Source organism: Mycetomoellerius zeteki, unplaced genomic scaffold, assembly GCF_001594055.1.
Source record: "Mycetomoellerius zeteki isolate Tzet28-1 unplaced genomic scaffold, Tzet1.0 scaffold31, whole genome shotgun sequence".
Classification (NCBI taxonomy): Eukaryota; Metazoa; Arthropoda; class Insecta; order Hymenoptera; family Formicidae; genus Mycetomoellerius; species Mycetomoellerius zeteki.
Window position 1 is genome coordinate 4,161,544 of NW_017257294.1, and position 24,943 is coordinate 4,186,486.

Below are 24,943 nucleotides of genomic sequence, written 5' to 3' on the forward strand. Positions count from 1 at the left end.
CAAAAGGCTTTTATATGAAAAGCGTCAAATTCTTTTCTATGTTAAAGCTGAGAAATTTTGAATTTGTAAGTTTTTATATCGAGAATATATATATTTCTTCTCATTTACAATATAGATAATGTAAATCTTAATCTACATAATAAAGTGAGTGCTGCTTTTAAAATTATTAATATAAAAACCCTAATAAAATTATAAACTTTTTTAGTAATATATACTTATGAATTTTTAATATAAAAATTTTTTTGTGCTTGTTCTTCCTTTATTGCTTTACAAGAGGAAGTGCATTTTACTTCGTTTATAAAACATTCTTATTTCAGGATATGAAAATTTCTAAAATATTTTAAATTCAAATCAGTCAGATTTAATTTTAAACTTAGATTATTACTTAATTTTTTTATACAAGTACAGTTCAATTCCTCATATTTCCGTTGTTAACGATTGCAACAATGTCAAGCTTAGGATAAACTTTCATCCGTTACGTCGATGAGAATGCGTCAGGAGTTGTGTCAAGATGAGTTATTAAAGCAATATTGTAACGAATACTATGAAATATCGTTCGGTATGAGCGTATGAGTATGCTCACGTGTCTACGCATATAACACATAGCGTAACCTCGCGCCTACATGTATAAATATATAAGAGTCGAGTACATATAGTAGGTGAGAGCTAAAATATTCGCGAGTGAGCTGATCTTTTCTACGAATGATACTCTCCAGTCGTACTACTAGAAACACGAAACATACTTGAGTTGCGCTTGCGGTGGAAATTATACTGCTGTAGAATTTGCGAGACTTTGGACATGTTTTGCATGCTCAAGAAACCTCTTGCCCGTATCGAAAATTCAACGACGAAAGTGTGTGAGAGACAGGTGGTAGTAGGAAGAAGAGTGAGTAGTTCTGAACCTCCGTCAGTTTCTCGAGATCTATGTAAAGAGGATGGAGAGTACTATCTTACCCGATTATTGGTTTAAAAAAGAGAAAAGAAATGAATACCATATTTTTTTAGTAAAATATATAAACTCGCTAGAATATGTATTTGAATTTTCACAAACAAGAAAGATAGGTATATCATATGTTATGTGCGCTTCTAGATGTATACAAAAGATACTTTAATTGAATCTAACATACATCTAATATAGTTTTTAGAAAGAGAGACAATATCATACAAAAATAAATATGTTTTCTATAATTTAAAATATAATTAGTTTAATTTGTAATTAACTGTTTGATACCACTTTCGATGTTGCATATTCGAGATTTCTTTTACTTTGCTATGCTACAACTTTTTAATTAATGAAAGTACATATGTTTGCCTATTATTATATTTCTTGATGTCTGAGGTTTAATTTAAAAAAATATTGTTATATGTTCATTTTTATAAGATATTTTTATAGTATCCAGTGGGTAGATGTGACACAACAATATATAATGACATCTCGATAAATTAAATAATTGTTCTCTCTTTAACTATTTATTATTTAATATTACTACAATTAATTTTATGTTTTATATATTTTATAATTAAGTGAAATAAGGGATAGAAAAAATTGAAGAGATATATATATATATATATCGGAAGGTATTCCCATAATTAAGCAGGCAAAGCGGAGATATAAAGTTAAAGAGAGTTTAAGAGAGATATGTTCTACCGTTTGTTTTAGGTGGCATGGGTGCGCGTCGACACGCAAACTATACTGTCGATTCATCAGAACGTAATTACTCAAAATCCCCGAATCACGTTATCATACAATGATCACCGTTCGTGGTATCTTCATATAAAGGAAGTTCAAGAAGTTGATCGCGGATGGTATATGTGCCAGGTGAATACGGATCCAATGAAGAGTCGTCAAGGTTACGTACAAGTTGTAGGTAAGCAGTGTTTTATGTATAAAAAATGCATATGCTTCTTATTTATATTTAAAATTATTCATAAATTATAGTTTTCCAAAAAATTATCTATCAATATACTTTTTTCTATCAACATATTATTTAATAATTCGAATAAATGTGTGTGTGTGTGTGTGTGTGTGTGTGTGTAGATGTGTGTTCGCAAGTCTGTTCAATTCAAATTCATATAAATGTGACTAGCATGAAAGTAAAATTTTTCTAACGTTTGTGTTACAGTACCTCCATCGATTATTACCAAAGAGACCAGCACTGACATGGTGGTCCGCGAAGCTTCCAATGTGACATTGACATGCAAAGCGACCGGATATCCGGAGCCTTACGTCATGTGGCGACGGGAGGATGGTCAGAACATAAATTATAATGGCGAGAGTGGTAAGTTATAATTAATTCATCATGATTATCAGGAATAGACAATTCAGTAAAGATGGATTTAGAGCTTAACGCCAAATAGGATAGTTATTTTATAATGTTGTCAAGAGATGTATGCCGGTCGATAATTATCATCGCAAATGATGCTAATTTTACTGCCTCTAGATTGATCAATCCTAATATGATATTTTTGTTTAAATTGATATTTTCATCGTACTTGTGAATTAATTACAAAGTTACATCTGCAATTAGTAATGATATATTTGAAGTGTTTATCGAGTGTTAAATTTCAAATATTTAAAAATAATATTTTTAATTTCAATTCACTTTTAAGTAGCACAATGTATCTCAATATTGTGTTATTTAATTCAGATTTTAAGGAAGATGGAATTTTAATACTTCCTAAGTGTAATTTTTACTTAAAGTTTACAAATTTTAATCTGATAACTTAAATATGATTAATATTAATTTTAAAATTATAATTTATATTTTTTATAGATATAATTAGATAACAAATATAATAGTAATAAGGCCCAATAAATAATTAAATAAAACAAATGAACAAATATATATATATATATATGTATAAACACAATGTAACTCTCGAAAGTAAAACAACACGTTCGCCATTATATAATATCACGATAATTAAATGTATCATATGCATAATGTGGAATATTTTATAAATTTTCCGATATCGAATTGTATTATATGTTTACATCAGCGATTATCACTAATTAAATCCGTTTTTAAACATAATCACTCTTTATACGTTTCTTTCTCATTATACGAGTAGTACAATTTCATGAGCAAATATAATGCAATGGTACATACAACTGCATCTCTAAGCTAGTATCATCTATCCCGCTAACGGATGCTGTGCTTTAACGATTAATTATTCCTCTCCTAGTCCAACATCAAAATTCGGTTGAGCCATGGCCAGAACGCAATTATTCAGGTGCGCGCGGTATAACCACTGTATCGTCAAACTGTACTGTAATGTGTCCAAAAGTGCAGTTGCAGTTCACAGCTAGTTCGGAGTTGGGGTCGATAACATTGAGATAGGGATATGCTATCCGGTAAAATTTCTTCAATTTCTGCGCGACAAGTTACCATGCTAAACTTTTTTATTTCGTATCGAGTTGCTCAGAATGTCGTTTTGTTCTTATTCTATATTATAATAAACCGAATAGGATGTAAGTTTGAAACGATAGTCGAATGATATTTACATACTCAACGGTAGTCCTATAAAAATATAATTTAAGATATCACAAAAGATTATTCATAATTCAAACTAATTACACAATAGTACGTATAATTAGTACAAATAGGTAAATTGCATATTTATTTATTGAATTAGTATTCGCTATGGAAGATTAACAATTATCAAACTTCAATGTAAATAACGAATCGATGAGCGCAGCTGAAGCGTCCTTGTCATTCCATCATGGAAAATAACCATACGATATAAGAACATGTCTACTTCCTTGAACCTGTCTCGATCGATGCTAATTACCCTCTTAATTACTAATTATGACTAGACTAAAAAGTACAAGTCAGTCTGTCGGTCGAGGTGGATATTCACGGAAAGGCGAGACGTCAAACCGTCTGTAGATTCCAGAGGGTTTCCTCAATAAAGGATAAAGGTCGGATTTAATTTCTGCGCGCTAATTTAAATTTTCATTGCCTTCCAAGCATACGCCGAGTGCCGACGCTCAGAGGATCGTCAGATCGTAAACCACTACTCCATACTAAGCCGGCCGTATAAACTGATACTGATAAATATGGATGTCGCGCGTTCTGATATGGAAAAATAGTCGATTACGTAGCGTGATTTACTGATTATCCGCTGCCAAAGTGATGCCCGATTGTGTGTTAATAAGATAAATAAATTGAAAAATTCTTACATTAAAATCAAATTAAAATGAAGTTGTTAATAAATGTACGTGTATATAATTTATTTTGTTTCTGTTTGTATGTTATTTTATCTTCATTTTTATTCACAAATTACTTGTTTATAAACATTTTATTTTGCGTTATTTTCACAACCGTTCTATAAAAAACGATAATTAAAATAATAACTTTAAAAATTCTTGTGGCACAAAGCAACACATAAAAATTCTTTTGAAATATTTTTCCATCGTAATTGCACCCAATTTAACTGTTATTTGAAAGTTCCTTAATTAAAAATATATTCTTTTCCGTTTCCATTAAAATGTGTTCGAAAAATAGCGCTAAAACAAATTAACAAATTAATCTGATAATTAGAAAATCAAAATGAAGAAAATATGAGCTATATGTTTTAAATTGCGTCTTTATTAGTATAATAATTAATTTATATTTGTTTAGTTATAGAAAAGGTAAGATATAATCGTATAAACGTAACATTGCTTCAATATTATTAATGAATTTATAAGTTTCTAAAAAAAAACAGCAGTTTTTTTTATAAAAGCTCGTGTATCTAAATATTGTTTATTAATACGCAAATGCAAACGATCATGCGATGCATCGCATCGAAAAAAATTCCATCTTATCTCGCGTTATCCAGACATTATTATATAACACATTTGTAAATGCAACCTAATTTTATCGTAAATGGAAGGTAGTCATTGAATGGGTAAACGTACTAGAAAAATACGATAATGCAGAGAAGAAAAATATTGTTGACGACGTAAGTGTTGCTTTAATTATACTATAATTATATATGTATTATACTGTACCTCGTCCATATCATTTTAAAATGGGGTAATGCGCACTCGTAACAAATATTTATTGCCTTGAAAATATATGTTGAGAAGAACTTAAAATGATAGCTGAAGTTATAAGATGACATTTCATAACATTACTGCGTAAAGAGGAAATAAACTTTTATGTTCGTGCACAACACATGAGCGTTGAGGGTTAACACCTTTTAGAAGCCATGAATATTTTATTTATATCGAGCCATTATCCATACTTCATCCATTTACATAAACTGTTTCTTCTCCAAAAACGTCTACTTGTATTTTTTTTAATTCTTTTACTTTCTCTTAAAAAATTCAGTATTTGAATCCTACAGAGAAGCAATAAGTTATAAGTGTTCTAAGCTCTCGTTAAAAACTTTTCGATATTTGTTAAATTTTTAATGATAATCTTATTTCACGATTCCTTAAATAATTTTCTGAGATTACAGACTCGAGCAGTTTCTAATAAAATCTAAAATTTTTAAATAAATTATGACGTACTTGATATCATCATAAAATTAATTATGTTAAAAGTATAAAGTTTTTCTAATTTAAAAAATGAAATTATCTTTTGATTCCTTTAATATCCTTTAGATCGATATTCGTTATTATTGCATCTATAATTAAGGATTTGCGAAGTTGCCATGCATCGATAGGTGATCGATATTAGTCGACGCACAGCGAGATATTTCCCAGCAAACCGACGATTCATCATTCGAGATGAGCGTCAGATTATCCGTGTAATTGGACGAAATATCGCGATGGTGAATATGGTCCGCGTTCGAGCCGTACGACCGTGTTACTAACTGATGTGTTGGCCTCTGGGGCACGAGGGACGGGCTAACGCCATTACTTCCCGCTTGATAGCCTCCAGACACCCACCAACCCTCCAAGAAAGTATAGATGGTTGCCGGCTTTTCTTGCTTCTTCTCGGGGTCGAAGGTATACCCCATCCGCGCGCAGTCTACCCTTTCGCCCACCTCGGGGCGAGTAACCGAAAAAGAATGGCTGAGAGAGATGAGAAAGCAAATCGAATTTAGCAAAACTATCGCGCGTCGAGGTGCTGTCGTCGTTGTACGTGATGGTAGTAGTGGTGCGAGGCACCTGCAGGTACAAGGGAGATTTACCTCCGGCGGACAGGTACCGGAACTGATCGTGCGGAAGGGCGATGGCGAGAACACGAGGGAAAAGATAAAAGAAAGAGACGTGGTTGGGAAATTAGAGCACAGACGAGTGCGGGGGTGGCTATGAGGAACAAAATAAACGACGAAGACGGCGGAAACGAATCGTCGCGCCGCTCGTGCCTTTAATACGATCGTTCATAAGAGCGATAACGCGCCGCAATTCAGTGACGTTCTACGGATGTCGTGGCCGGGTGGCTGAGGGTGAATTGGAATCGGATGCAATGGCCGTGTCGGTGAAGTAGGGGGCTATACCGACAACCCCGATACCAGAGGTTCACCTGCGCGCACGAACGAAAATTCACCTTGCCTCCATAGTTATGGAAACGCGTATACGTCGACACTCGTCGATGCCGTATCGCGCGCTTCGTGCCCGGGAAACGCGATTGGCTTCTTCCACCTTTTCGAGATGTACCGCCTGGTCACTACCTGTCCATCGTATCCGTGAGAGCTACTCCATTCCCATCAGCGCTAGTCGGGTGGACAGAACCCAGTCCTTTCTTCTTCTATCTTTCTCGATACGAGAACGACTCTAAACTCATTCGGATGCGTATGTGTAACAGTCGTATACATACCGCGCGAACCATCCACTCGATTGTACACACTTACACGATTATCGTGGATCAATGTAGCCTGCGCGCCTGTGATTATGTGTGTACTCACGAATCCTTGCACATATGTACTGTTCACCGACCGTTAAATGTACATACATGTGAAGTCATGGAGGCGCGCGTACGCCTCCTCCTCGCCCACCTGTTTATATCTACCAAGAAGCGAAGGTAGATAGCGAGAAAGCGAGAGACACATATACCACGAGTATTTCCGTCACCGATACTCTCACGAGTCCTGGCAAGATCTCTCCGTTAATGCGACCACGGGCTCGTCGACGCGAGGCCGACATAACGCGATGCGACTGGAAAATCGAAACCGACAACGAGCTGAGTTTCCCGCCACGCCGGTGTACCAGGGAGACGAACGTACAGGAGAATAGGAGTCGATGTGCATCGGGTATAAAGCACGGCGCAAAGTCGGCTATACCTCGCACTCATTTTGCGCTTACACACCCAACGCTCGCCCAGTTCTGCGTCAGGGAGAACACACGTACACATAACCGGCTCGAACCGGTATCGAACGCCCTGATGTCTGTGGTGCGCCAATGCTTGCGGTGAAGAGGCACGTTACGTTTTCTCGTTACCGTTTGAGGTTCCTTTGTGCCTTCCAAACCGCTGGTAAAGTCAGCGTTCAGCACGGAGTCAATATTATCTGAGAAATTTCTCGCTGGAAACTGGAATATAATAGCCCCGTCTTTCATCCGCTTTACGCAATGCTGCACTGCAAACGTAATTTGTCTTTCAAACCTCGTGACGTCAAACGTCCATGACAATCGATCGTTGATGCTTCCTGAATCCGTACCGTAGTAACGAGCGATTTTATTTCATTTCATTTCATTTCTCATCGTCCACGTTTGTCGCAAGTATTTACGTAATTTGTCTGGAATTTGTGGACATTTTTATGTTTTTACATGCATAAAAAGCTTATTCAAATAACTACTGGAAAATGTGACCAAATGTTTTTAGTTCTTACACATACCATTTAACATACTATTTGTGTGTGCGTGCATTTATATATGTACGTATGATTGTTAACGTGTTAGCTATTCAAATATTCCGCGTTTGTGTATTGAAAATTTCAGGTTATTTAAATGCAGTGAGCTTTCTTTTTCCTTTTTTTACATGAAAATAGCAAATCAGATAGAATAAAAATATATTTTATTTTAATTATTTTACAGAATATATAGAAAATGCGAGAGACGTAGATTTGAAAGATAAAAATTATTGAATGCCATGTTTGCTTTCTCAATATTTTATATAACTTATATAACTGCGCTATTTGTCATAGTCATCGCTATTAATGCGTCTGTGAAAACGTTTTCACGACCGGTGCAATAAATACATAAGAATCACTTACGTACGTCTGGTCTAACATTCGCGGATACATTAGCAGCAATAATCGTTGGCCGAGGATTTCGCTTGGAAATGAATGTACCTGGGTTATCTCACGGTTATAACGCGAAAAAGAGCACTTAAGGCTACGAGAAAGGGGGATGGGATGAAATATCTGCGACCCATCCTTCGCTTATGGGGCGGAATACATCACGTACTAATTCCCAAATAGGTGGCCAACCCGCCACTTCGTCTTCGAGTAAGCTGTTCGCTTATTTTTACGCCGCCGAGAATACGTCGCGGAAAACGTTATGCAAAGCACGCCCCGGCATCGATGTGAATGTGTGAACGCTAATTTATTTCAGGGTATTTCCACGCGCGCACCGCTTCTCTTTACGCACATTTGCCGCTTAAACTGACGACGGATGAGCCACGAAAGATTTCACGTCATTCGCAGACGCGCAATGTCCCGTGAAAATTTCGAAACATTTTCACCGGTACGAGCGCAACGCGAAACTTTATCAAGTCCGACGATTGGGAGCCAATTTTGCCGAAGTTTAATAACGTTATAGCTCGAGCACTGATCTTTCTAGGTCGACGCAGGCAATATCACGTAGTATTATAGACACGTACATCAAGTACATGTCTATAACTTTAATATATGAACGTAATATTCACGTAATATGTACATATCTGTGCGCGGTAGATGTCTCTCTCATTGCATTCTGCATTATACGAACGTTAGACAAATATTTTATTACTGTTACATAGCGATGAAGAATTTAATTTATTCTGTTTTCTTTTTCTGGCAATCTTTATATTTTACAGCATTTTAAACGTATCATTATTTTTATGTCATTTTGATAAATAGACACAAAGAGGAGAATTATAGGTTAAAAATACACACAGATGCATACATAGTGAAGAACATGGAAAAACTTTACAAATAAAAGATATGAAAACAATTAGAAGAGAATTACAAGTCGATGATAATTTTATTAATGGCGTTATTTATAATGTAATTTGACATGACAATGCGTGAGCTCACGCGATATGATAATAGCGCATAGTCTAATCTTAACTGGCATCGATCGTCGTTCTACCGTGAAATAATCAGATCGCTATGGCAATTAAATTGAGTTATCTCGATCGGGGAGGAATAATAAAATTTGGACGTGCCCGAAAATAATAATTGTTCACGTTCTCTTTTGTTCGCGCCTGCCGCGGCACGTCCACTGTGAAATTTCGCGCGACCGGGCCATATTGCGGTTTCCCATTAAGCCGAAAGTTTTAAAGGTTTCCGCTAAACCGGTAAGCGAGTAGTTCCAACACAAGACCTGCGAGACTACTTGATTAAAACCCCCTGAAAGTGCGACCCGCCGGGCAGAATCTCCCCGGCACTCTGCATTGTTTATGGAACAATAGATAGGTTTGCCGCGCAGCTTGTAGCACGGGGTTGGCTACCAAGGATTCAACACTCTCTCGCATCCTATTGCTGGCCGGGTAACAACTTTATCCCTTTCACCGCTTTCATTGCTGCACGTGTATATATGTTGCGTTCCCTTTCAACAGCAAAATCTTCAGCTGTGATGTGCGGCGTAATTTAATGGAATTTTTATTTCGTCCAATGTGAGTTTTATTGTTAAAACACATGAAAACACATAAACATGTAAATATGATAACTATATACGCGATAGCATAAGTACGCGTATTTTATACATTTGATGTTGCAAATATTATTGTATTTACTAATTTAAAAAGCACCATCGATTTTTGTATTACAATGCCTTATATTATTAACCCCTTCAGACCCTCTGTAATGTATGTACATCAAATTTAAAGACATTTATTGAAATTATTTAGTTTTATCGACATTGTCTGAGACCAGATGTACGTAATAATATAATATAATGTTGGTAAAATAGTCCAAACTTTGAAAAAAAATTAATGTTTCAGTATGAATTACTTATTTATTTATTTATTAAAGTGCCCCTAAACTGAATTAAAAAAATTAACATGGATTTATTAAAATCAGGTCTAAAGGGGTTAAATTATAATGAAATTATGTAAGAATAAAAAATTATATAAAAATAAAGTCTTCTTAGACACGGATCAAAGTGCGTGATACCTTTAAGAGCATCACACATAACTTGTAGCATCTTGTGTATTTTTACAACGCTTTATTGCTTCTACGCAGTTCGGTCAAATGGACGTAAAGTTTCTCGCGTCCCACGATGCTTTCAACTTTATTGCAGGAAAAAGTTTAAATAGGTTTTCCATCGCGCTATATATTCCTTTTGCATTTTCTTGAAATGTCACTTTAACTAAATAGCAACGAGAAAAAGCACACGAACTTGTTTTCGTATGAATTGTTCCATTTTAAATATAAGCGATATATTTAACTAACAAAGACACGTAGTAAATAATAGCAACTCGAAAAACACTGTTTTGTGAAATCGTTAAATACAAATTTTATTACACAGAATTAAATTTCATATTTGTCCCAATTCTTTTGACTTATTATTACATATTACGTGAATCATCTGCATTTTAAATTGTATATTATAACGTACAGTATAATATTACTTGTATAATATATATGATAGGAAATGATTCAATCGATGCGATTAAAATATGCTAAACATTCGTTGAATATATGATTTCTATATCCAGGTAAAATACGCATGCCATATGCAATCTATTAAGTGACGACAGCAAGGTAACGCATAGATCATTCCATCAAATACAGCAGTTTCTCCGTTAATATGACGATCTGCTTTGCACCGTTCTGATTTGATATGCACACAAGCAATGCGTTATCAGTGTAATCGCTCTTAAAATGAGAATAAATTATATAGAATTAAAATCTATAATATGTGTGTATATGACAAAAAGTATTTGATTTTTCAAATATTCTGAGGATTTATTATCCAATAACATTTAATTATGTTGCTTCGTTTTCGCGCGTCGGGAATTATTGCTATTGAGATCTGTAATCAAATAGAATCGGTGATAATAATGCGATTATCGGCACGTGATTGTCTTTAATGCTAAGCAGCTCTCCTGACGGAGTACAGACATAATTCTCCCTTACAGAGTTTAATCTACCTCCTATCTCTGCTTTATGTCATCTGCGTCAGTCATATCAACCAACATGCCAGAAATGAATGCAGCGTAGATGCAAATAGCTCTCTGGCAAGGCGCAAAGTGCTCTTTGTCACACGACATGCAATAAAAGTTTCGACGCATATGCGCATCGCGTGCTTTCAGCGGCCTGCGCTCCGATAAATGTTGCCTTCTTTGTCGATATTATCGATATCTATTAACGTTTCGGAATAATACTGATATTATCATGATACACTTCGCTTATTAATTCGTGAGAAAAATTACAACCATGGCGAGCTGCGCTTGCCAAATTGTATTACACGTTATACAATAATTATTTTGGGCGGAATATGATATGAGAGGATTTTTCAGCGATTTGCTATCTACAACGCAAACACGTTTTAATTAAAAAGTATCGTTTAATTAAAAATTCGATTATTAATTAATTGCTTATAGGTTTTATATCATAGTTTACAACAATTGTATTTTTTAACATTTTATGTTGCAATAAACATTGAAAATATCAAAAGAGTATATTAAGTGCGTTTTCCTAAAGCTTTTGCAGTTTATATATTAATATATATGTGAACATTTTATGTTCCAGTGAATGTCGTGGATGGCGAAGTGCTGCATATCGTGAAGATAAGCCGTCTTCACATGGGAGCTTATTTATGCATAGCTTCAAACGGCGTTCCGCCATCGGTGAGCAAGCGCGTCTCGCTACGTGTGCAATGTAAGTTACTAATTTTCCCACGTTATAAAGAATTTTCATCACGCGCATAAACATTCCTTGAAATTTATGGATTTAATACACATAAACGTAATATGAACAATGGATACAGTTCTTAATAAAGGAATTGTATCGTGTGCAACGATACAATTTCTAATAAAAAAAAATAGAAAATAATATCGAAGGATTTTCCGTACAATATAATATTTATTTATAAATATTATATTGTCCGGTCGGAGAAACATTTCAAAATATTCGTAAACCTATAGATCCGTGCCCATCCATGCCCATTAACCTAACGAATTCAGATAAAACCAATAGTTCGCAAAGGCAGCGATTTTAATATTGATTTCTCTGATTGAAAAAGTTTGTAGGAATTATTTTCCACAGCGTGAGTATCTCGAAACTGAACCAATCGAAACTTCGCGGTGTCGGATCGAACATAAATTAAAATGTCTATATACTATATGAATGAGTATATACTTTAAATGTTTTATTATGTTTGTATTTTTTATATTAAATTATTAATAAATTTTATATATGTATATATGTATATATAACTAAGTATTTTTGAAATTAAAATTAGAATAATATACTCTTTTTTAATTTATATTAACTCTTCAAAATTAATTAATCAATCTATGAAAAACAATTTTATCTAACTTTTGTGAATATATATTTCTATAATACACGCACATACATATATTTATATATAATTTGCACGTGATTCTATTTATTTCGCTATATTTACAGTATGAGTATCAATATCGGATATACATATTTTTAGGGATTTATTTAGTATGGATTATATTGATTTTGCATCAATATCATACTATTGAATATTGGATTTGGCGCATACACTATTGATTTCTCTGTGTATCTATATGCCATTAGCGAAAACTACAATGTCATCGTAATACTGTGCACTTTGGTATTATGATAAGAGCAGGATAAAACTTGGGAAGGAGCGACTATTGTCGCATAAGGATACCGGCGTATTTTTCTGTACAAGAAAAGATGATAAGAAAGGATGATGGAGAGAATCCCGTTTTTATCATGCCTCCCCGATTGCGAGGCGCGCGTAACTTGGTAAATGCTGGTCGCTGGAAGCAGTAAAGCACGATGTCGGATATATTATACTTTTAATGAACTCGACGTGGTTCATAAACGTTAGAAATGAAATAAAGCCACTACTTTTCTTTGATATATGAACTACGCTAATATCGCTGCTTGTGAACTAGTTTTTATTAATCTCTCGACGTTACACCAACTGCACGCTGTATATAATTTCAAACAAGTCTTGTAGCATTATAAATACCTTGTAATATTCCCTATCGTGCATAGATTTGACAAAACATTATAATTTACAACGTATTATTTCACATGGAAGTTATATTTTTGAGAATAACTTTCTTGTTAAAAATACAAATTTTTAAATATTGATTAAAAATATTTGTGCCAAATACATAGACGAAAAATTTGTAATTTGAAATCACTTATTAATATATCGTATAATGTATAAATGATAGTGTTATTACAACACGTTATAAATTGGAGAGAAAATATCAATAACTATAAAAGATGAATACATTTTATTTATGTAGGAGCGATAATGACAGGACCGATCTTATTTGATGAACACAGCAACAACTCGTTGAAGAATGGCTGTTCTTCATCCGTAGAAGCATTCTCGCGCGATGTGCCATGCATTAGGTCGGTTTTCAACGTCTCATTTAGCCACCAATTTATGGGTGGCTACTTGACCCAGATATGGTCGATATACGTCCGTTCCTCCCTGTGCAGCTATTTCAACCGTCGTCCATCTACCGACAATTCTTGGATTCCACTTAGTTTAGGGTGCAAAACGCGTCCCCGCGCCATCTTTTCTGGTTTTCCTCACTTCTGCGCTTTCTTTCCGTATAAGGTGAGCACAAATATTAATAATCGTCCAAGAAATTCAAGCTTCAAACGGCGATTTCGTACAAGGGTCACGAATTGCGTCAACTATTTGGCCACTTACACGCTGTCCACGCGCGGCATAGTATTTTTCTTTCGGATTTCTCGAGAATATTATATGACATATTGTAATATATTCTCTCGGATGTTGATTTGTTGACGGTGCGTGAGACATGATAAACGCATAAGTTTTTATTAACATTATTAACTCATGGCGTGAATTAATAACGGCTGTGTATCACAGAAATATATCGTCTAACAACTTTTCGACTGTATCTTTAATAGAGATGCTTTTTTGCAGTAGATTGTGTGCAATTATAGCACAATTTATACGAAGATTTATAAAGATTGAACTCGTTCCAACGATAGTTAATTTTAAAAGAAAATATTATTTTAAGATTTTATATCGGAAAGAATTGAGATTTGAAGCTAATATAAATTATTCAGATATATAGAGATATTAAGATAACATATATACTCTTATCTTTACTGGATTAGTGTTCTTGATTCAATATTTATAAACGTTACAATCTCACAAATTAAATTTTTAAACACAGTGTCACTAAAAGATTTGATAAAAAAAAAATATATTTTTAAATTAGGTTGAATAATATATGTGAAATTGTAGTTTCGTTACTATCGACGGATTTATTGATAGCTCAGCAGGATGGTTTGAAAGGGAAATGGGTGGAAAAACTCTGCAGCTATGTTGAAAGTGCACCTTGTACTAGTAAATCGCGATTTACGTCCGTCCGTAAAAGATGAAACTATGACACAATCCTATCCCTACGTCGAGATATCAGTATCGATCGAAAAAGAACAGTCGTGCATTTATAGTACACCAGATATACCAATATCAAATATCAATTGAATTTTTATATAAAATACTATATTTTCTTTAAAATATATAATCTTAAAATACTAAAAGTACTTAGCTGTAATAATCTACAATAAACATGAATCTTGGCTAGCAGTACAAACTGAACGATAAGTTTAATAAAAATATATGGACTTCTTGCAAGAGAATTTCATGATAAAGGATTTGATCAGCTTATGTAAAAGAGATTTCTTTCTACGAAATTTGTAGAATGTAATTTGCGTATTTTAAAACGATTAGTTGATGATATTTATAAATTCGCAGTTAAAACAAATCGATAGAAACATTTCCCTGAAAAATATCTCATTAAAAGACTGAATAAAATTGAAATAAATACGTAAAAAGTAGAACTTTTTTATGTCGTAAATTTTTTGTTTCTTCAGTAGAAAATTTCTTGATGAAGCCAACGTGCAGTCTACATTGCGTGCAACGGCATGCAATCATTTATTTTTGGACAGTGCTTTTACATCGTGACAACCTCCAAAGCAAAGATGAGAGATTACATATATGCAGTTGCATGCAATACTGCGCGCGTTGGCCGTGTTTTTTTGCAAGGTTCAACTGAATTTTCGGACGTTAAAAACGGCTTGTAACTTAGGAAGGAAAAGAGAATTCTGAATACATATTTGTACAAGCTTTCTACATTGTTTTTAATGAGTTCTCCGATTAGCATTTAACAAACATCAGACTGCTAGGATTGGTCTGATCTCAAGCAAGATAATTATTTCCGCTGGCTACTTGTAGTATTGTGCTGCATTTATATTTTACAAAAATATACGTACTAAATATAAAATTATATAAAACATACAACGCACACACATGACAAGCTTCATGAATATCGTTAGTTAATTCAGTTGTTATAATCAATTTAAACTCTGAAATATTTTCACATTTCCCATAATTACTTTTGTCTTACATATTAATGCAAATTTATTCATTGCGTCCCATCGTTCCTAGCAACTGGAAAGTATATATACATAATTCATGATGAATATCATTTCTGTGTTACAGTTCCACCCATGCTCTCTATACCAAATCAGTTGGAAGGAGCGTATATTGGACAAGACGTTACCCTCGAGTGTCATACTGAAGCTTACCCGAACTCGATAAATTATTGGACAACCGAACGCGGCGATATGATAGTCTCTGGTAATTTTAAGAATCCGAATATACACATTCCCTATACAATCATTGCATGTCTGATAAGTTTGAAATATCTAGAATTCCGAAAAGAAATAACGTTTTAGTTTTTTAAAAATATTACTGTTGTTTGATTGCATATCTGTTAAAAAAATGACTATGCAATATAAAGAAAGAATATCAAAACTGATAAAAACAATATTATTGAATATTCTATTCTTCGTTTACTTATTTAAGATTGTACAAATAAATAAAATTGCACATAAATAAAATTGTAGATACTAATTACAGTCTAATAAATGAAAATCAAACATCAATGTTATTTAAAAAATGACTTAAAAATTTATAAGTATAGTTTGATATTTAAAAATTCTGTTTACTTACTGAACAAGTATGAAAGTTATAAATACATGAACAAATGGTTATTAGAAATTTCTAACATATATAAACGAACAATTTCACGTGAACCTGTTATTTAAAATCTCTCTCCTTACCTCTCACGATTTCACAATTCTATTTTTAAATGGAAGCCAGAGAACCTGGTTTTATTTGCACAGGCAATTCTGTTTCAGGCGACAAATACGATGCGGTAGCCACCGACAGTGGTTACAACAGGTACATGATACTGAAGATAAGAAACGTCGGTCCAAAAGATTTTGGTTCGTATAAATGCATCGCACAAAATTCTCTTGGCGGGACAGATGGTGTCATCAAGCTAGATGGTAAGTCATATAACGATGATAATAAGAATAAGAATATCGGTACATATCTAATGCGATACGAGTAAAAGTAGAAAAAATTCGATAAAGATATCCTCGCACAGAATAAAAAACGTTTAACATCGCGCATTGAAAAGTATCGAGCAAAGTGATATCAAGTTGTGGTCTATTTAAAATCGATTATTTGAAATCGACGTCTGCGCGCTAATGGTGAAATAATTGGTTTCCAATAGTAAGTTACTTAAAGATATTTGAGTCTTCGCCGTTAACGAGCAATAGACGAGATTGAGTACACTTCTCTTACGAACATTAATCATAATAATTGCTCATTAAATTTGTATTTAACATAATTATTAGATATAATGCAATCATCAAGAGAGAATCTTCTTAAAAATTTTATATTACTAAATACAAATTGATACAGCAATTTGCAAATTGTAAAGATCTCAATTTCGAATAATACACAAAAGCAAAGTGGTGTATGATAGGACGCAGAAGTTCGTGAGGTTTCATAGTGAAACTCCGAAATGTTGTTTTCTTGACAACGTTAATAGTAGACTAGAAAGGGAAGTTTTGTTTAGTTTAACCGACGACCCACGCGAAAACAATTGTAGATCGCTTCAACCTGTCTCAGCATTATGGACTTGTGAAGAGTAATCGTAAAATCTAACAAACTTCTACGTTGAAATGATACTTGACTTATTTGTGTATATCTTTAGTATCATCTATTATCCTGAATGCAATCTTATACATTCTTGAGCGCTCGAATTTAATATTAAAGTATACCACTTAATTACTTTAACGCAGAAATCCCAGCTCCGTCGACAACAACTACAACACAGCAGCCATACGACGCAACGTCATCGCACAAGAATGGTAACTAAATTTATTTAAATATTGTTTCCTCAGTTTATGTCTGTATCAGTTATATCTGTCTCAGTTATATCTGTTATACATACGATAAGTACGTAGGACAGCTGTAAAAAAGATACGTCGTGATCTAAATTGAGCGATAAGGTAATGCAGTATTACCTTAAACCGCCAGAAGTGTTTAATATGGATCTCGAAATAGGAAGAAATAATATTTTAACTTAGGGTCGAACGAAGTCTCTGAGAGAGAAATCCGGCATTCATTTATTTCTCGATTCTTAAATAAAACCATCCGTTTCCACTCCTCGTTCGCAGCAGCCTATCGTAGAGCACCAATGTAAAACCGCCTTTGTGTAATGCATTTTAGGTAGAAACAGTAACAAGAAATCACGACAAAATCAACGACCTTTCGACTACGAGGTCGAGGAATGGCGAAATCCAGGTCAGTAAATATCTATTTTAACACGCTCCGCGTAGAGCCCAGGCATTTCCCACGACGATACACGTTCCGTCCACCGAACCGCCATGTCGTTCGAGTAATTAGCGTAATTAAAACCTCGTCAACGATGTACGAGGGGTATCGAGGGGTAGGGGGGGAGGGAAGGAAGGAGGAAGAGCCTAAGAGAGAAAATCCACTAAATTGGCAATGCTCTGTGATCCACTTTATCCGCGAGCGAATTACTTCGTCGCGTTACTCGGCCCCCTTTATTGACTGGGAAGGATTCTGCGGTCATTCCTTCGCTGTCGTAAAATCTAACGTGAGAATATACGTTAACTGACTGTTTGATTGCTCATTAAACAAAAATTAATAATTGCGTGATATTTTTTTTGCGTACTGTAATTAAAATGACTGAAAGTTAAAAAGTTTTAACAGAACTTTTTTTCAACATTCATTAGGAAAAAACACAATATTGAATGGTATTTTCTATTTCGGATTGATTGATTTTAGTTAATATTTAATACTTTTATCGAAAAATATCGAATAATAATTATTTTTTTAATAAAATGTTCTTCAAAATAACACTATTTGACAATAATATATTTGTATCATTATATTATAACTTTATACATGCAAAATTGTTGTATATACTGTGCTGCACTACCAATGCTCTTGTATTGATCAGGTTAAGCTACAAGGGATTACAAGATGTCCGTTGAAACATTTTCACGTAAATCCTTCGTACAAGTTTACTATCCCCAGATTCGAAATTCGACCACAGTATAATAGTTAATATGTTCCATGGAACATTCAATTACATTTCATGCATCGACAAACGCAAAAGAGGATCGCTACTCTTCTTTTTGAGAATCTGATGTATTTTTCAAACAATGATTACGTATAAGTTTTACCATCTAAATCTGTTTACACAGATCGTTTTCCACAGTGTTTTCATCGATTTCGATTTCTATTGCAAAAGGTAGACTTCGCGCGTTAACGACTCCAAGCACTTCACAGATTCTTATATTATACAAGCCAGCTGACGGAGATTGGCGGCAGAATGCAAGTTCAAAACTCACTTGGAATGACTTTGTTCAAAGATTCCCCCAAGCGTCGGCTAGCTCTCCCTTCCTGAAGTTTACTTTCAATTAATGAAAAACGAGCTGCGTTGACCCGCGGCCGTCTGCTACCTCCAGTATCAGGAAGTGGAAAGAAGGAAATGGAGAGAGGCAAACTCCTCCGTTATTTTTTTCTCGCTTTATGTCTTTTTCTTTCCTTCTCTAAAAATCAATTGACTTTGAGAGTGTCTTGTCTCGTGTGCCTACAATTGCAATTTGTATTCTTTTCGACCATTTCATACAATTAATTGCTTCTTATCTAATGTAGAAACAATTAGCACATCCACTTTATAACCTACGAATTTAAATTATAAATTACGTAGAATGATTTAAAAAAGGCCACTTATTTAAAATGAGAAAACTCGTGTTGTGTTGTTTTATTATACACGTAGAATATGCCAGTCAGAGACAATTCTTAAACATCCATCATATCTGGTATGATTAAAACTGAACTTGTATAGCAAACTATTTTTGTTACGTTATAAATCACTCGGTAAAAGGTTATTGACGTATCTTCAATAAGTGACCAAACGATTTTAGCGTTCATTGTAATTAATTAGAAGTTTGAGTATATACCTTCAAGCGATTTTCAAGCCACTGAAATATAATCAATGGTAAAAGAATGTACAGACTAAAATGCCAGTAAAGATGTTGTTAAAGTGTTGGAAAATAGCTCGTCTGTCGCCGACCATGCGGAAAGTCACGTACAGTGGATTTTACTGGTAGGTGGGAATAACTTTTTCCGAACGGACGTGCGGTTTCGACGTTCGTTCCTGGCGGGCAAGCCAAGGGGCACGATGAACTACTCTTGAGAAACGCCTTGCATTTGGGACGACTATCTGCCAGTGCTAGGAAAAAAGCAAAAAAAAGGATATTTTTCTCAAGTCGTTACATTCTGGCTTTTTGCAGAAAACAAATTTTGATAATATCGTTCGCCCTAAATGTCTACTTGCTAAGAAATACGAAAAGTTTTCAGAAAATGATTGATTTAAGTTTAAATTTTATTGGAATACTTGAGACAAATAATATTCTTTAGAAATTATTTATTTATTAACTAAATATAATAAATTTATTTATTAATTAAATACTAATAAATTATATATAAAACAAAATTTCTCTCTCTCTCTCTAATTATTACTGTCTACGCATAATATATATATATATTTTTTTAGAAATATATTGTTTAACATTTGTTATATATGTTTAAATAGGAGATATCACAATAACAATTTTGTCAATATGACCTAGTTTAAAAATTTTGATGGAATGATTTGAAAGTGAAACTAATGGAACGAGTAAAAGTTTTGTTACATCCAGATAGCACTGCTGTTAATAAATGTAACTTGTTACAAGGGAGTAGATCCTAGATTATTTGATAATGCCGTGGGTGGAAGTCATTAAGGTAATCGGGGTCATGAAGTTTTATCATTGCAATAATCGTATATTCTGATGTATGGTCTACCGTCATTGATATATTCGTTTCTATAACATTACTGACTATACATTAGTGCCACAGGTGGCGATGTTGATTCGACTTCAATTCATTTATCAAAGTTCGGACAATCAATAAAAGTTACCGTTGGTAGATGTGAGTTTAATCGGATAAAATGGAGCTTTTTCTAAAGTTTCTGACGCCTGTGTACTATTCAATCTACTTCGTATAATAGGTATTTATAGAATTTACCGATAATTATTCATATGCTATTTAACTAACGCGTGAATTATTTCTTTTATTAATAATATTATCATGAAATCTATTCAAGAATTAATTTACGCTTAATAGTTCTACGTATGTCAGAACTTTTCACTTTTTTAATTTTTACTTGTTATACTGAACAATATTATAAGAAGGCATAATCGTTTTGTTTGTGAACTCACGTTGAAGATTATTTCTTTCGCGCACTGAAGCGTAAAAATTTGTTTAAACAACCTTATTAAAGTTTAAGCAATTTCAAGTGTGTAGCTCAGCACCGGAAGCACAATATATCATGACGCGCTTCGCGTAGCAGCTCTTAGCTACGTATCTCACTACGTGTCTCATCGCTCTTCTCGCCACATAACAAATGAAAAAGCTCGCAAGACACATCTGCGAATTACTGCAGCGCCGCAATTAATCCAGTAACATTTCATCCGGCGTTTCTTTGATGGTAACGGTTGATAAGGGCCGATTTAACAGACGTCGGATGTATTTAATCTCAAATGAATTTACCCTTCCTGCGTTCTCGGGGGTCCGGCCGCTCCTCATCGCCGAGGGTTTTATCTCGTTAAAAAGGGATTTGCGCGAGTTGAACATCGCAGAAATTCCGGTAGAACCGAGAGTTCGCTCGAATTTAATTCCCGGACGCGCACGAGCGGGGGGGGGGCTCACGGTTCTCCTCCTCACTCCCCTTTCTCTTTGTCCCACCTCCCCCTCCCCCCCTCGTTTCACATTATCCGCAACAACTCCTCGTATTTATCTTCCGTATCCGCTTGTTACCGTACGTGCATGTATTCGGTCGCGCCGAGAATGAGGCCACTGAGGAAATGAGTCGCCGAGCTTGACGATTTTCGCGTATTCTCAAGTGCTACCAGCTATTTGTTCCGGGCGCCGCGCAGCTGGCAAACGGCGGTACTGCTGGCCACGTTACGTGAAAATACAGCCAAGAAGTTTGTCCAAAACGTGTCGACGGTGGTGGTGTTCGCGGTCGGTGATACAAAGTGCGAACGGCGGTATTCCGGTGGTCGTCTGCCCTGCGGCTAACCCCATTGACTGGAGCAAAAGAATATTACTTCTTGAGCGATGAATAAATTGCCTCCTCTACTATCAGCAGTGTTTGACTTTTATTTATTATATGAAACTATATTTTTATCATAGATATAAAATATCGTACACCACAAAGAATGATTTGCTGAAGTCTAAAAATTTCGATACAGATCTGAAAATAATTTTGTGTTGGATCATTAAAATAATTATGTAAAACGCTTAAGCGCTGATTGCTAGAATATCGAAACTTTTTAACATTACTCAATTATTCATCATAGTTGAAATTTGTAATTATTTTAGTGGTTCAATAAAATTATTTTTAAAAATCTGTATCTAGCTACATTTTTATTATAGATACTTCAGGTAAATTGTTCTTTTTTTGTAATTAATATCTACTAGATAAAATAAATGGCAAATTATTTGCTCAAGATTCATGCTTATAATAAAAACGAAATTTATGTTCCAAATATATAAATTTTATATTTATTAGTAAAAAATCAAGTAAAATTCGTATTTCGAATATATAAATAATTGTTTGTAATATAAATAAACATTTATTTGTTATGAATGAATATATAATTTAGATTTCTGTTAAGACAATTTTTTTATTAATAATCTCACGTAATCTATGTTACTTAAAAGAAATTGATGGACCGGTTTAAAATCGTTTTAATTATTGTATATCGATTAAATGTCTATTTCCATCGTACAGCTGCAGCAAAATACATTGAAGAACTTCTTGTGGCGAATATACTAAAATGTTGTGTAATTGATTATACATAGAATTAATCGATCAAATTTCTCCAAACTTGTTAATCCAATCCATAAAACTAACCTGCAGCTTGAATTACATGAGCTATCTGATCTAGATGCTTGTGAACAACTATTTCAAACGCGTTTCTTTCTTGCTCGATCTTTTATTTATCGTATAACGAGTTGAATAAGTCTATATATATGTACATATATAGGTATACATATATAATGCGCGCATGTGTATTTATATTACAAATATAATATCATTATGGCCGACATGCAAATGAATTTTATGACATATATAAGTGGAAGCAATTACGTTTAAATTCATTATACATGTGCATTCGTTAAAAATCTTTTATCAGTTCTTCAATTTTACAAGTTTTACGTCATCGCGTTTTATCGAGTACAATACATAATCATAAGAGACATTTTAGGTGTTTTTATACATTCATCTCTATTGAATTACTGGCTTTATTATGAATAATAAATCAATAATTCGGTAGAAGAAAATGTAGGAATATGAGATATAAATGGAATTGAATCCATCAGAGAGATGTTAAATTTATAGTGTCAAATTTGACCTAACGTGAGTCGTCACTGTTCCTACTCAATCATATCGTTATTTTATACTAAAATAATGGTTATATTTGACATTATACAGTGTCAAGTTGACAATATACAGTCAAATTGACACGATACAGTGTCATATATAACTGTCGTTTTGGTAAAAAGTAAAGATATATTTAGTAGGAGCAATGGCGACTCACGTTAGGTTTTGAAAAAAAATTTGATACTATAGATTTAACAGTGTATAATTTTTTCGATTTCCCGGATGTATACTATATATATTATATGATCTTTTAAACTATTATGTAAAACAGTTAATATTATTTACATTTATATTTCTGGTAAAATTATTTATAATTTATGTTTGAATTTATAGTGCACCATCTGGAGGTCTCTATGGCCGTATATATATATATATATATATATATATATGGTATATATATACATATATATATACATATATTCTGATCGTTTCCGGTCTAACTAATCTATATTCCAGGACTGATAAATATTTTAGGTCTCATATTTCAACTTTTTTTTCTACTTTCTTTCTTCTCATAGCTGTTCTTTTTGCGAACAAATTATTAATTATATTCGAAAAAGAATGGTACCTTTTTATTATATCCACATAACAGTTCCATTTTGCTAGAACAACCGCAGCGTAGTTTCATCTGTTTCCAGACTACGATAGGGATTTCGGCCCGGCGTCGATGAGGCCACCGGGTGAGCTGCCGGACGTCCAGAGCTCGGGTATGTCCCATCACGTGCCGCTCATTCTTCTCATTTCGAGCCTCCTGTCATTGCTGGTACTGGCCATCCGAAGGTGATTCTTACGTCGCGGGAACGGGGCTTCCAGTTCTAGTGTTTATTGGTCGGCAACCGGGCCGGCGACAGCTGGTGCGCGCGTGATTCCGGTGTGTCATCAGGCAAATGACGGACGAATACTAACCGCGTCGCGCTTGAAATTATTTTCGTACTAAAAGTAAACTTATATACAGAGAGAAAAAGAGAGAAAAGGAAATATATATATATATAATATATATATGAATATATAAATATATAAATATATATATAATATGTCGTGTAAGTATATATGCGGTGAGTACGAAGTTACATTTAGGCTTTCTCGACTGATCGGCGCTCGTGTGAAAATAGCGCGACTCAACTCTCCTATGTACGGGACAAGCTTCCCATTCCGCGACCGTCTCGACGAACTCTCTTGAACAGAAACGTCAAGGAGAAATGCTGCAGCGCATACATTGAGAGAGACCCGTCACCCGCGATGTCCTTCTACCAGGTGATCCCGCGTTGAATAGCTTCGGGGATTGGGAATACACTTAGTCCATGACGAGGAAACCGAGACTTCTCCCTGGAAATTCGGGACATTTCAAGGACTGAGAATCCCCGCTCGGCACGGCGATCGTGTCCGCCTCTTCTTTTCTATAAATCGAAGCGAAGTGTTAGATTAGCGAAACTTGATAATTCGGACACAATGATGAACCTGCTTGAATTTCTTCTAGTATGACCTCCATAATATCTTCCTCTTAATATGCAACTCCCGAAAAAAATATTTGGATTCACGATTGGCCGCCGTATTAATGTATGTAACGTTCTTCAAACGTAACGTTTTTCAAATGCCGCTCGACTACCCGTAACTATTGCCTCCGATACATTTTTCACATATTATCAGCTTCCGATACGTCGTGTGAAACGAAACGTCATGTACATTTGTCACAATTCACTAAACCGTTCAGTAACCATTAGACAGTAATTAATTATTTTCGTTCGAAAAAATTGAGA

General features: G+C 34.4%; 1 protein-coding gene across 6 annotated transcripts in view; it reads left to right on the forward strand.

The window, feature by feature from the left end:
- The window catches only part of LOC108724756 (Dpr-interacting protein kappa), a 192,478-nt gene extending 168,331 nt beyond the window's left edge, over nucleotides 1-24,147 (forward strand). For 4 of the 6 annotated variants that reach the window (XM_018451357.1, XM_018451360.1, XM_018451358.1 and 1 more), the window contains exons 4-11: nucleotides 1,661-1,868; nucleotides 2,124-2,279; nucleotides 11,833-11,961; nucleotides 15,803-15,940; nucleotides 16,489-16,653; nucleotides 17,458-17,526; nucleotides 17,888-17,962; nucleotides 23,825-24,147. In XM_018451357.1, coding sequence (XP_018306859.1) covers nucleotides 1,661-1,868; nucleotides 2,124-2,279; nucleotides 11,833-11,961; nucleotides 15,803-15,940; nucleotides 16,489-16,653; nucleotides 17,458-17,526; nucleotides 17,888-17,962; nucleotides 23,825-23,970 — 1,086 coding nt within the window. In that variant the 3' untranslated portion in view covers nucleotides 23,971-24,147. Of the gene's footprint in view, nucleotides 1-1,660; nucleotides 1,869-2,123; nucleotides 2,280-11,832; nucleotides 11,962-15,802; nucleotides 15,941-16,488; nucleotides 16,654-17,457; nucleotides 17,527-17,887; nucleotides 17,963-18,827; nucleotides 18,861-23,824 lie in introns of those variants that run through there. The other 2 variants (XM_018451359.1, XM_018451362.1) reach the window with 2 other exon arrangements.
- The last annotated feature ends 796 nt before the right edge of the window (nucleotides 24,148-24,943 follow it).